The sequence below is a fragment of the Carettochelys insculpta genome, chromosome 6 (genome assembly GCF_033958435.1).
Source record: "Carettochelys insculpta isolate YL-2023 chromosome 6, ASM3395843v1, whole genome shotgun sequence".
Taxonomy (NCBI): Eukaryota; Metazoa; Chordata; order Testudines; family Carettochelyidae; genus Carettochelys; species Carettochelys insculpta.
The window spans coordinates 59,556,263-59,569,454 of NC_134142.1; the positions used below are offsets into that span (position 1 = coordinate 59,556,263).

General features: G+C 40.7%; 1 protein-coding gene across 4 annotated transcripts in view; it reads left to right on the forward strand.

Annotated features, from left to right (window-relative positions):
* EIF2AK4 (eukaryotic translation initiation factor 2 alpha kinase 4) overlaps positions 1-13,192 on the forward strand; it is an 81,118-nt gene that overhangs the window by 32,810 nt on the left and 35,116 nt on the right. For all 4 annotated transcript variants that reach the window (XR_012645938.1, XR_012645939.1, XM_074996962.1 and 1 more), the window contains exons 11-18: positions 927-1,084; positions 1,787-2,202; positions 2,877-2,946; positions 4,754-4,837; positions 7,623-7,745; positions 8,146-8,250; positions 8,759-8,819; positions 10,316-10,395. Coding sequence is in view for 2 of the 4 variants with exons in the window: in XM_074996962.1 (XP_074853063.1) it covers positions 927-1,084; positions 1,787-2,202; positions 2,877-2,946; positions 4,754-4,837; positions 7,623-7,745; positions 8,146-8,250; positions 8,759-8,819; positions 10,316-10,395 (1,097 nt within the window). In the remaining 2 variants the exon portion in view is untranslated. The remainder of the gene's footprint in view (positions 1-926; positions 1,085-1,786; positions 2,203-2,876; positions 2,947-4,753; positions 4,838-7,622; positions 7,746-8,145; positions 8,251-8,758; positions 8,820-10,315; positions 10,396-13,192) is intronic.

A 13,192-nucleotide genomic window follows, 5' to 3' on the forward strand; every position in this document is an offset into this window, starting at 1 on the left:
TCACCTCTGTTCCTTCTGCCTCTAACCTTAACCCAAAGACACTCAACTGGATTTTCTCCCTCCTTGTATTGGAGCTCTGAGCAATCATACTGCTCCCTCACATAGAGCGCAGCTCCTCCTTTTGTCTCCCTTGTCTGTCCTTCCTAAACAGTTTATAACCCTCCATAATCGTGCTCCAGTTATGTAAATCATCCCACCAAGTCTCCATTATTCCAACCACCTCATACTTCTTTCACTGTGCCAGGGCATCTAATTCTTCCTGTTTGTTCCCTAGGCTTCTGGCTTTTGTGTGCAAGCATCTGAGAGAAGTGGCTGATTGGCTACTTTCTCCTCTTCACCCAGGAAACCTGCTTGATTGTTCCCTCCTCCTTCCCCACTTCCTCAGGGCTTGGGTCACCATCCCCTGAGGAACCTAATTTAAAGCCTTCCTCACTAGGTTTGCAAGCCTGCCTGCAAAGATGCTCTCCTCTCTTTGTTAGGTGGATCCCATCTCTTCCCAGCAATCCATGTTCACAAAAGAGAATCCCATGGTCAAGGAAATCAAATCCTTCCCTGCTACACCACCTACACAACCACGCATTTACCTCTGTGATTCGATAATCCCTACCCAGACCCCTTCCTTACACAGGGAGGATAGATGAGAATACCACTTGTACTCCATATTCCTTGATACTCTTTTATACTTCTGTTATAGTTGGCGGGAACTGTTCTTATCTACCAGCATGATTCATTAGTTATTACCCTGACCTCTAATGCAAGGTTTTACAACCTGAGCCTTGGTGGACCCAACAGAAGAGTCCCACTATACTTAACCATGGTTCTGTAAAGTTTTTGTCATTGTTTCTTCTGATGATTGGTTAACATTGCATTGCTTTTTTTCCCCCCCCACATTCTGTACTCTGGTTAACTGTTAACCTTTGGTTCAGATTCAGCAGGAATAGATTACCTTGAAACTGTTATCCCCAGCAGTCAAGTACCTAGTGCTGCAGACTTCATGGAAACGCAGAGGCAATTTTCACGTTACTACAATGAGTTTGAAGAGTTACAGCTACTTGGCAAAGGGGCTTTTGGAGCTGTCATCAAGGTTCAGTATGGAAAGTCATACACCTTCATTTTATAGAACTATTTTTGTGTATGCATTTTTTTTCAATTAAATGTATAGTAAATATTATATGTACAAGTTGGGACCTCCCTTTCCAACTCCTTGGACCTGACTGGTCCTGAATGAGGTCAGTTCTAGCACCATCTGGGCTCCCACCCCAATTCAGTTTGCCCACTCTGGCCAGACTCCCAGCTCTGCTCAGGCTGCATGCCCCGTCCGGGGTTCTGGTCACCAGCCACACTCAGGCTGCCTGCCCCACTGCCACTGGACCCATCTGGATTCCCAGCCAGCCAGCCCTGCTGCCATCAGTCCTGGCAGGCCTTCTGGCTACATGCCCTCCTATCACCCAACTTCCAGCTACCAGGGCTCTCTGGTCCAGGAACATCCATGGTTTTTACAGGTTCAACCTGTGTTTTTGAAATATGTGGAACTCTTATGAGAATCGGTATCCTTACAGATGGATAGCTCTAAGCAGAGACTAAGAATTGAATGGGCCTCATTGCCCTTTTGCTCTGCTTGCTGGGGTCAGGGTAGACGTACGCTGGGTAGGGTGGGAAGACTTACATGGCAGTTGCTGCTGTTTCACAGATAAATGGAGGACTTCTTTCAGTGCTATCTCTCTGGCACCTTCCAGGAACTCTGACTGTGAATGAACTGTAAGATTAGATATATTTTAATTCACAGGTACAAAACAAACTTGATGGCTGCTGCTATGCTGTGAAACGTATTCTAATAAATCCTGCAAGCAAGCAGTTCCGGAGAATTAAAGGTGAAGTAACATTATTGTCTCGCCTGAATCATGAGAATATTGTAAGGTATTACAATGCTTGGATAGAAAAACATGAAAAGCCCTGTCCCAGTACCTCCACATCAGAAACTACTGATGGGAAAAAAACATCTACCAAGTTTGATCTGAATGGGAAGAATGAAGAATCAACAGATGATGTGGAAGCCAATGCCCCTCCTCCTGTTTTGACAAGTTCAGTTGAGTGGAGCACCTCTTGTGAGAGATCTTCTAGTACCAAATTTAGTGGCGCTGATCAGGAGTCCAGTGATGAAGATGATGATGATGGTGAAGGAGTGTTTTCACAGTCATTCTTGTAAGTAAATTTTAGCATTAGGAAGACAGTTGTCAAGTCCAAATTCTGATCTCCCTTTTACATCCCATATCTGTTTGGCAGATAACATTTGGGTACGATGTTGTGCTATACCAAATGCACATTTTTGATATTTTGTGTGATAGTTGGCAGTAACCAAATTGCAAGCTTTACAGTATATTAGTGACAGCTTGCAGCAGGGCCCAAGGCAAGGTGAGAGGGGTCAGAGCTCTACGCCCAGAAGCAGCAGGGCAAGGGAAGTCAGGCCTCAATGCCTGCCATATGCTAGCACTGCCCCGCCCCCTCCAGCCCCACACCACTCCCTGACAGCCACAGGGCAACCAGAGCAGTGCTGCTGTGGTGTGTCAAAGGGGCTGGGGGCAATTGCCCCCTTTCCCATTCCTTCCCCTTCCCCCCGCATCGGTGGCTCTGACTTTGCAGTGTGGGAGTGACGGGTAGGGGGAGAGTTCAGGCTGAAGAATCCACCAAGAAATACTTTTCCTGCATGTAGCTGCCTGGTTGAGATGCATTTTGTGTCATGAATGTAAAATCTCTTGATTCGAAACTCAGATTTTCTATGTTTGTAGTAAGTAACCTACTAATACCCTGCAAAAGGGATGGTAAATGTATTCATTACAAATAGTAGCTTTGGCTTTTTTTTTCTTTTTTCTAAACAGACCAGCTGCAGATTCTGAAAGTGATATAATTTTTGACAATGAGGATGAAAACAGTAAAAGTCCTACACTGGTAAATATAAAATTACTAAGTACTGGAAGAAAAAAGGGGTGAAATGTAACATTTGGAGGTAGAAATATAAATTACAAACCACAGATCGTGCATAAGGATCAGATAGACTCTTCCATACAGATAGGAACATCTTTTGGAAATCGTCCCTGAAAGCATGCACCGCACACAACCAGTGTGTATGTAACAATGATAAAATAAAGAGAAAATGGCCTCTTGCTTATAGATGGAACCTGGGAGCAAGGACTCCTATTCGCATTGAGTTATATGAGACTACTCATTTGGAAAGATACTTATGGGCACAGGTACTTGTAAGTCTGGAGTTTTAGTATTTATATAATTTTAGTAGCTGATCTTTGTCATCAAAAATTAAAGATAAATGCTTTATATCAGTAGAAAGCTGGGATGCTGAGCTGCATTTTGATTATATAAGTCAAAGATTTTGATTATACCTCAAGTAATTCTTAATTTAATACCTGACGTGAGGAAAAAGAGGATATTAATTAGAATGTTTGTTTATTTTTGAGGTCCAACCCCTTGTCACTTGCTGAATCAAATCATTGCAATGTATCCCTGGAAGGCTGATGTTCCCAGTTATTATGTAGCTGATGGCATTTGTCCCTAGATCTAATGGTTGACAAGACAGTTGACCTTAAGTCTCTCACTCTTTCCTTCTTGGGTGCGTCTACACTAGCCGGTTACTTTGAAGTAGCTGGCACAACGTCAAAACAGTACGTGTCACATCTACACATGCTGTGAGCTATTTTGATGTTGAATCGACATTAAGCGACGAGATATCGAAATCGCTATTCCTATCTGAAGATGGGAATAGCGCCCTACTTCGACGTTCAGCATTGAAGTAGGGCATGTGTAGACGATTCGCGTCCCGCTACATCAAAATAGCGGGGTCCTCCATGGCGGCCATCAGCTGAGGGGTTGAGAGAAGCTCTGTCCAGCCCCCTGTGGGGCTCTGTGGTCACCGTGTGCAGCAGCCCTTAGCCCAGGGCTTCTGGCGGCTGCTGCAGCTGGGGGTCCGTGCTGCGTGCACGGGGTCTGCAACTGGTTGTTGGCTCTGTGGATCTCGTGCTGTGCAGGGCAAGTGTGTCTGGGAGGGGCCCTTTAGGGGAGTGTCTTGGGGCTTTGCTGGCCCCTTATTTTGACGGGGAGCACTTGTGTGTGTGGGCGCTCCGCAATTCCTTCTGGGGCGGCTCCTTTCGATGTTCCCCGTTGCTACTTCGACGTTGAACGTCGATGGCACCAGTCCTGGAGGACGTATAGACGATACACATCGCAGTAGCCTATTTCAATGTCCTTACTTTGAAATAGGCTACTTCGACATAGTGTGCTAGTGTAGACGTAGCCCTTCTGTTTGTGCTTTTTTGGCACTGTGGACAGCTTGTATCAATGTTGCTTTCAGTCTCTAACTTGGATATAATTAAAATCACAAATGCCAGTGAAATATATTTTGTACACTAAATAATAGCCTTCTTGTTAGATTTTTTTAACATATTTATTTTGTTAACTGTGTGTTAATATTTTTTCTAAGATAAGGTAGTTTGTGGTTCAGATTAAATACAGCTATTCCACTGTGTACTATTTCTCTATTAGTTGGAAATGAGAATATTCATTAATGTTTTGAAAATGAAGCCATGTTAATGGATAGACACTTTTCTGTCTTACTATGTTCAAAATCGAGCCACAGAAAATCACAGTCCAAGAATATATTCTAGCCATTCAAAATGATTTGATAATTAAAGAACTGGGCCACTCTGTGCTGAATTAACTCGTTTCCTGTGTTCCTGTGGTACAGGATGAAGAGTGCCATGAAAAGAACGGTCATTGTAAAGAAGAGTCCACTTCAGTGGTTCAGAGAGTGCACTATCTGTTCATACAGGTTAGATGTCTTCTGTGGATGATATTTGGTTATGGAGAAAAGCAAAATTATTGGATTAAAAGTCAAACGTTGTGTAAACACAGATTAATTGCTTTCTAGTCATTGTGACATCCCTTTTGCTTGCCATCTTCACTAGTAGCAATTTACTCTGCCCTGATAGGTGGGAGAGGGACACAGGGGGAATATGCTAAGAGTAAAGACAACCTCTAATAAAGCAGAGCTGAACAGTCCTATTTGAAGTTGTTGCTGTTATCTGTGATGAGAAGAGATTAGGGACAATCCTTTGGCACATATTTTACTGATACAAAAGAAGTTTAATTCATGGACACCTGCGCATCTCAACATCATTTAGTTAAAAGAAATGTGATGAACGTGTTTTTTTTAAACAGCAGCCTCATCACAAATGATTGTATACATTGAAAAATGTTAGGAAAGTATCTGATTTATTTTTAAACTTTATGTCAAGTGATACAGTAGCTGAGAATAAGGAGGGGTAGAATTATGGATTCAGCCAACTCTCCCAGGACCACAGTTAGGGAATCACTAGGCTAAGTGGTTTTACAAAGAAGTAAGTTAAATACTGGTGGTATTGTAATTATGTAACAAACAAAAAAGACATTATACATTCAGCCCATCTTGAACATTATATCAGTTAAAAGGAAGGAACGTTAATCAGGACAGGTGATGATTACCTCTTAGTTTTAGAGGGGTAGAAAGCATTTGGGGATATTTAGTTTTCCAATGAGGCTGACAAAAGGGGTCTCTGTTTAATGGCTCATCAGAACATCCACCGCTTTGTGTTGCATCAGAGTGCCATACAGATTAACAGAGATCCCAGTATGGAACTTGAACGTAATATGTTCATTGCCACTTCCAAAATTGGAAGTCAGATTTCATAAATGTGTTCTTTAAAAGCTAATGTGTTTTGTTAATTAAGAAGATGTAATAATTAGAAAGCTATTATACAGTTATAATACTAAATCCAGAAACTTCTTATTTTGAAAGCAGTTAAAGCCTCATGCTTCAGTGCTTAAACCAACCTGTAGTAATGAAGGTTTAGGAGGAGATTTCCCTCAGAAGGAGACTACCCTACCTTCACTTGCTTATGGAATTTTTGTGCATTTACTGTAATTCGTCTGGTGCTGGACAATATTGCAGGCAGGATACTGTACTAGATGGGCTTCCAGTCTTCTCTAGTGTGGTAATTCCTGTGTGTATTTACACAAATATACATTGTTTGTTTTAATATCAGCCATTAAAGGAGTCATCAAAATCAATCCAGAAATATTTCATCTAGACTAGAGTTCCAGTGGGTTCATTTTGTTGTTGGTTTTTAAATTTGAGGTCAGGGAAGGGTGGGTTTTTAAGTACTTGTTTGTACAGGAATAATCGAAGTTGTGATAATATGCATGGATGACAATACAGTTTGATTTTTTTCTTTCTAGAAGAAATAGTTCTCACAAAAATTCTGGATTGTGGAACATTACAGTTATGGAGATATGTGTTACATGTTGCTCTTAACCACATTTGGTTATAGTGCTGTTCTTGTGGGAATTCTGTGTGAAAAAATTAAAAATTACACGCACGGTGGTTTAAAATTCTGCATATTTCAGTGTCAAAATAACAATATAATTGCTCCAGTTTCAATTATTTTGGTAATTTATTTCAAAATGCCTGTCAACAAAATAGACAGTAGCAAGAAAGATTCCGTCAGGAGCAGAGAGTTAAAGAAACCCCTAGAACACCCCAGTTTCAGTTGTGGAGCACTGTGAGACACTGCCCAGACATCGCCCTCCCTACAAAGCCTAGCAATGAAGCAACACTCAGACATGCACACTCCCCTCCCCATAGAGCCCAGGTAGGGGGCAGCCCCTAGACACCAGCATCCATGACATGAGAGGGACACAAAGGGGGAGCGACAGCTACAAGGGGCACATGACTTCCCCACATGACTCCACTCTGTCCTTAGCCTGGGGCCCCCATGCTCTCTTCAGCCTGTCCCTTCCCTATCCCACATTACCTCCTGTGCAGGGTGAGAGAGGTGCTCTGTCCTACTATACCAGGCGGCTTGGCCAGAGGCTGTCTGGGAGACTGCGGCTTGCCTTGTCCCCTCACAATCACACGTTACCTGGGGGTCTTCTGCTGCTGCATTACACCAGGCAGCATCCTCTCCAGGGCAGCATGGCTAGAGACTGCCTGGGGAGAATGCAGCTGCTGTGCTGCACTGCATTGGGCAGCATGGCCAGAAGAGAAGAGGTTCTTGCCCTGCCTCTTCCCTTCTAGCTCAGACCCTGTTGGCTGCTGGTCCCTCCCTCCTGGTGTTTGGGGATGGGTATGGGATCCTTCCACCCTGCCCTGTGCCAGATTGCCTCTGATCACCCTAACCCCACAGATCCCAGACACCAGCGCCACCAAAGCCTTTGCCCCCACAACCTTTTTACAGCCCCACCAGGGTGTGGTGCGACCTTGTCCTTTCTCACCCTTTATCAGAGCTGACTAGGTCTCCCAGGCCCTCTGTCCTTAGGAGAATGAGGATCAAAGAGCATGCATTTTCCATCTCAGCCTGACCAAGCTGGGTTCAGCAGAGGCTAGCAGTCCTTTCTGGGGGGCCAGAAATTCTGTAGGGTAAGCAGGGAATTCTACACAATTCTGCATTGCACAATGGCGCAGAATTCCCCCGGAATATAGTACAGAGTTATGTATTTATATATTGATGGAGGAAATCTTCTAAGAATTTTGTTCTTAACTAAAACCATCTTTTTTTCTCTTTCATTTATGTCTGAAGATGGAATATTGTGAAAAGAGCACATTGCGGGACACTATTGACCAGGGATTATATGAAGATACTAATCGGCTTTGGAGACTTTTCCGAGAAATTTTGGATGGATTAGCTTACATTCATGAAAAGGTTTAGTAAATGTTACATCTGCACTAATTTTTACCTGTTAAATCTGTAGAATGATTTTTCGCATGTCAAACCCATTCTCTTGGTTTGCATTTATATAAGAGACTGGAATAGTGTATTATAAGCCTGCACAGTTGTTTTGAAATTGTTCTAGACTTGTTTTTTGTGGCCACACCTTAACTAGTTTTTAAATATTTGGTAAATATTGTCACTTAAAGGCTATAACCCAGCAACTAAAAATAATAATTTCCCTGTTATCTGTCACTGATAAGTTCGTGGAATGGGTTGGTATTGTTTATAGAACCAAAAGTGGTCCTGTTTTTGATGTCATTTAATAACTCATTTAATAATTAAAAGTATTTTTAACCTCTCAGATTCAAACTTTTTTTTACTATGTTAACAGGGAATGATTCACAGAGATTTGAAACCTGTGAATATTTTTTTAGATTTTAATGATCATGTGAAAATTGGCGATTTTGGTTTAGCTACAGATCACCCAGCATCTGCGGTAAGTATTAAGTAAATTTAATCTTTGCAACACATCATCTAGGCGATTGTAGAAAGTGGATGAAATCATTTTAGTTTGGTATGGGAGTAACATGTAAAGAAAAAATTGCAATAAACCCTAATGTTTTTCAGCAAATTTTAATGTGCGCTCCATAATTTATCATTTCACTAGTGCATATTTTAGTGTAGGATTAAATCATGTACAGCATTTTTTGCATTTACGCATACATATGCCAAAAGGTTAAATGCATTTGATGCTCGTTAATTGGTTAGTGTTGTGTACAATTGTGGTAGTTGAAAATTTTGGCTTAAATGTCTAAAGACCAAAGTTAGATGCCAAAAGTTACAGTTTTGTGTTTGTACAGTATTTGGGAACACGGGCTAATAAATAGTGAAAATGCTTTATTCTGAAGAAGTATTTGTAGTTAAATCACTATATTCATTGCAGTCATGAAAACCATAAAATATCTGACCGTTGTGCATGGGTGTCTGTTTATTTTCTGTTTCAGGCAGACACTGAGCAAGGAGAACGTCATTCAGAGAGCCATCTGGCCAAGTCTGACCCTTCAGGTAAATGCAAAAAATATTGTTTACTCTATCTCAGTGGTGGGCAACTAGCAGCCCATTCGGGTTCTGTTTGTGGCCTGTGAGGCATTTTGTTTATCAATGCCCATGCACATGACTGCCATATTCCACTAGTTTCCATCCATGTAGTTTTTTCCTAATGGTATTACTAAAGTGACATACACATAAACTGAGGGCATGTGATGCGAGGTGCATGCTGATTGCACACAGTGCTGAAAGCCATGCATTCCCTCTGCATCCAATGAAAGCGCTACGATGGGTCAGTCGGCACACCTCACAAATTCTACATGCACGAGCACAGTTAGCAAAACTACCCTATCTTGGGAGACTGCCTTGGTTATGACAATCTTGCAGCCCACTGAGATGAAGGAAAGCCATTCATGTGGCCTGCTCACTAGTCTAGGTTGCCCACTGCTGCGCTAACTGGTGCCATGAAAAACTTATATCCAGCAGTCTTGCTTTGTGCAACCAAATGAGGTGAAATCCTCCTCACTCCCATGTACAGCAAAAGATTTTTCAATATTTCTGGTTTTTTATTTCATAGTACTATAGGTATAGTGGTGAAAAACCCCTCTGTGTATGTGTAAATATATAGACCAGGGGACAGCAACCCTGGCATAGGTGCCAAGAGTGGCCCATGAGCAGATTTTCATCAGCATGCAAGGTGGGAGCTCAGCTCCGCTCCTCCTCCCCCATGCAGCCGGGAGCTTGCTCAAAGCCATGCCACCTGTGGATTAAGAAAAGACCAACTAATGCTACCAACAAATGGTAAAGCTCTGCATTTTAATTTATTTATTAATAAAACTGTTGTAAGATGGACTATTAGTGACTTTAAAAAGTATCACCGGCACTTGGACCATACAAGGAAGTCAAAAGGTCAAATTTCAGCATTCTGCCTGACAGGGGCTGCTGGCCCCTGCTATATACAGTTTCCAAATCATCTGGCTTTGTGTAGGGATCTCTGCCGTTTCTCCTTGCTGTGATCCGGAACAGCAGTTGCTGTTCTTCTATATCCTCTTTGCCAGGAGATCATTGCCACTTGATCTACATAAAAGTGAATTCTTTCTCTTTCTGCCTAATCCTAAGGGTCAGAACAGAGCCCATCTCTGACCTGCATGCATTGCAGAGATTCCTATATGGACACTCTGCCTGTACTTTCTCCTAGTTCTTCCCAACCCATGCAGGACTTTTGTAAGGCTTCAGTGGTAAAACCTCCATTGAGAATGGGAGGGAGGGGAATTGTAATACATTCTCATTCTATATAATTTGTAAATATGTTAAGAATGAGTATAATGTATGTTAATGTGTAAAAAATGTCCATAAATTCTGTCTAGAAATATGTAAATATTTCACTCCTCAACTTTCACAAAGCCTGAATTCCCATTTAAAGAAGATTTAAAAAGCTACATTTTCTAAACCACTTAATTCTGTATTCTACTTGCAGTTTCTGTGAAACTAGGAACTCTTTTCTATTCATATAGGTAGTCTGACAGGGATGGTTGGCACTGCACTATATGTGAGCCCTGAGGTCCAAGGAAATACTAAATCTTCATATAATCAGGTAACATTAATGGGACTTAATGCAAGGGCATTTTGAAAACATAGCAGTAGAGGTTTCCAGTTTGGGTTTCATATTGTGTGATTAGATTACCTGTTGTAAATAGGATCTGACCATCCATACACAGTCCAGTGATTGAAATGTAAAGGCGTAAAATGACACAGGTTCTTACATGTGGAGTAATTTTAAAAAATATGTCCAGTAGCCATTGTAACATGATTATTTGAGTAAGTTCATTATATTAATAAAATCGAGACACTAGTCAAAAACAGACTGTTAGGAATTAAGTTTTGTTGTCGCTTGTTTAACTACAGAATTACCAAATTTGTCTTGCTAGATTAGCTTAGTGCATTTTATGAAAGTTTGTTACTCAAAAATATTGCGTAATTTCATATATTTTATGCAAAACTCACAGTTAAGAGAATTTCAATTAATCTCAGTTTTCATTCAAGTTATTGTAGAGAATCATGTGACTGGAACGGACTTCGAGGAGTCATGTAATCTAGTCTCCTGCACTCATGCAAGGACTAAGTAGACCATCCCTGACAGGTGTTTGTTTAACCTACTCATAATGATGGAGAGCCACAACCTCCCTGGGCAATTTATTCCAGCACTTAACCACCCTGACAGTTACCATATTTTTCCTAATGTCCAACCTAAACCACCCTTGCTGCAATTTAAGCCCATTGCTTCTTGTCTTATCCTCAGAAGTTAACAAAAAACAAGCAGCTCTGTAGCACCTTAAAGACTAACAAATTTATTAGGTAATGTGCTTTCATGGGTAAGACTCACTCCTTCTTCAGATTTTCAGATTGGAGTAGATAATAAGAATCCAGGGTTTATGTAGCCAGGGTTGAGGGGTCAGTGGTAAGGGTGTGAAGCAAGGAATGGGGGGGAGAGGGTGTCACCTGTCACTAATAGGACCAGTGGGAGAAGTAAATTAAGTTAAATGAGATGTGTGCCATTTCTGGGGCTATCAGAGGTGGGGGAAATTGCCCTTGTAATGCATAAGATGATTGAGGTTTCTTTAAACCTGAGGTTAAATGCATCAAACTCGCAAATGAATTCCAGTTCAGATGTCTTACAATAAAATTCTTTTGTAAACGAATGGCTACTGGAGAATAATTTTTCTCCTTAGTCCTTTAAACAACCTTTTATGTATGGGAAAGCTGTTACCATGTCCCTTTTTAGTTGTCTTTTTTCCCAAACTAAACAAACCCAAATTTTTCCATTTTTCCCTCACAGGTTGTGTTTCCGAGACCTTTGATCAATTGTGTTGCTTATCTCTTGATTTTTTTTTTTTTTTTTTTTGCAACAGTTTTATAGTATTGACTCCTATTCCCCAAATCCTTTCCTGCACTTCTCCTTCCTAGGTAGCCATTTCCCATTCTGTATGTACACAATTGTTGCCTGCCAAGTGGAGTACTTAGTAATTGTCCTTAGTGAATTTTATTTTACATGTTTTTGACTGTTTCTGCAATTTGTCCAGGTCATTTTGAATTTTAATCCCAACCTCCAAAGCACTTATAACCCCTTCCAGCTTGATAATATCTTCAAACTTTATAGGTGTACTCTCTATACAATTTGAGAAAATCCTCTAGAATTCAGAAAGTTTATTTTCAGAAAAAAATTGTAATTTGGAGGGTTTGTTTAATGATACATTGTGACAAAAAATCATCTCTTAAAAGCAGTCCCAAAATATTTTCTGAAATCCTCTAACTTTTATAGCACTGCATCCTGAAAGTTGCCGTACCTTTCGTTGGAATCAGTGAGACCAGTATATGACTGTCCCTGGTCTGTCATTCTAGTCATGCTAATTAGATACCATTTTTTACCAAAATAGGTTTTCATGAAATATCTTTCCCATATTCCATTTTAGACTTGCATATATCCTTATGAAAAAATGTCCTTTGCTTGTATTACTCATTTAATAGGACTGAAATGTTGTTATTTCTAAAGGTGGAAAATGTTACTGGGGGAAGGCTGTTTTAGATTTAATATTAACAAATAAGGAGGAACTGATTAATTTGAAAGTGGCAGGCAGCTTGGGTGAAAGTGATCATGAAATGATAGAGGTCATGATTCTAATGAATGGTAGAAGTGAGCACAGCAAAATAGAGGGAGACTTCAGCTCCCTAAGTTTGCTTGTAGGTAAGGTCCCGTGAGAAGCAAGACAAAGAGAGAAAACAATTGAACACAGTTGGCAGTGTTTCAAGGGGACTTTATTAAGGGTGGAAAAGAACACTATTCCACTGCATAGAAAAAGTAGGCATTAGAGCAAGGGACCACCCTGGCTTAACCAGGAGATCCTGAATGATCTAAAAATAAAAAAGGAGTCATATGAAAAGTGGAAACTCGGTCAAATTATAAAGGATTAGTATAAACAAATAACACAAGTATGTAGGGGCAAAATTAGAAAGGTGAAGGCACCAAAATGAGCTCAAACCAGCTAGAGTTATAAAGGTAATAAGAAGACATTCTACAAATATATTAGATACAAGAGGAAAACCAAGGACAGGGTTACGTCCATTGCCCAATGAAGAGAGAAAAGCAATTAACAGAAAAATGTGGAAAAGGCAGAGGTGCTTAACAACTTCTTTGTTTTGGTTTTCACCAAGAATGTTGGTGGTGATTGGATTCCCACAATAGTTGAAAGCTGGAGAAAAAGAGAGAGGTTCAGAAGATAAAATAGTAAAAGAGTAAGTTAAAAATTACTTAGAAAAGTTAGAAGTCATCAAGTCACCAGGGCCTGATGACATACATTCTGGAATGCTCAAGGAACTGATTGAGGAGGTATCTG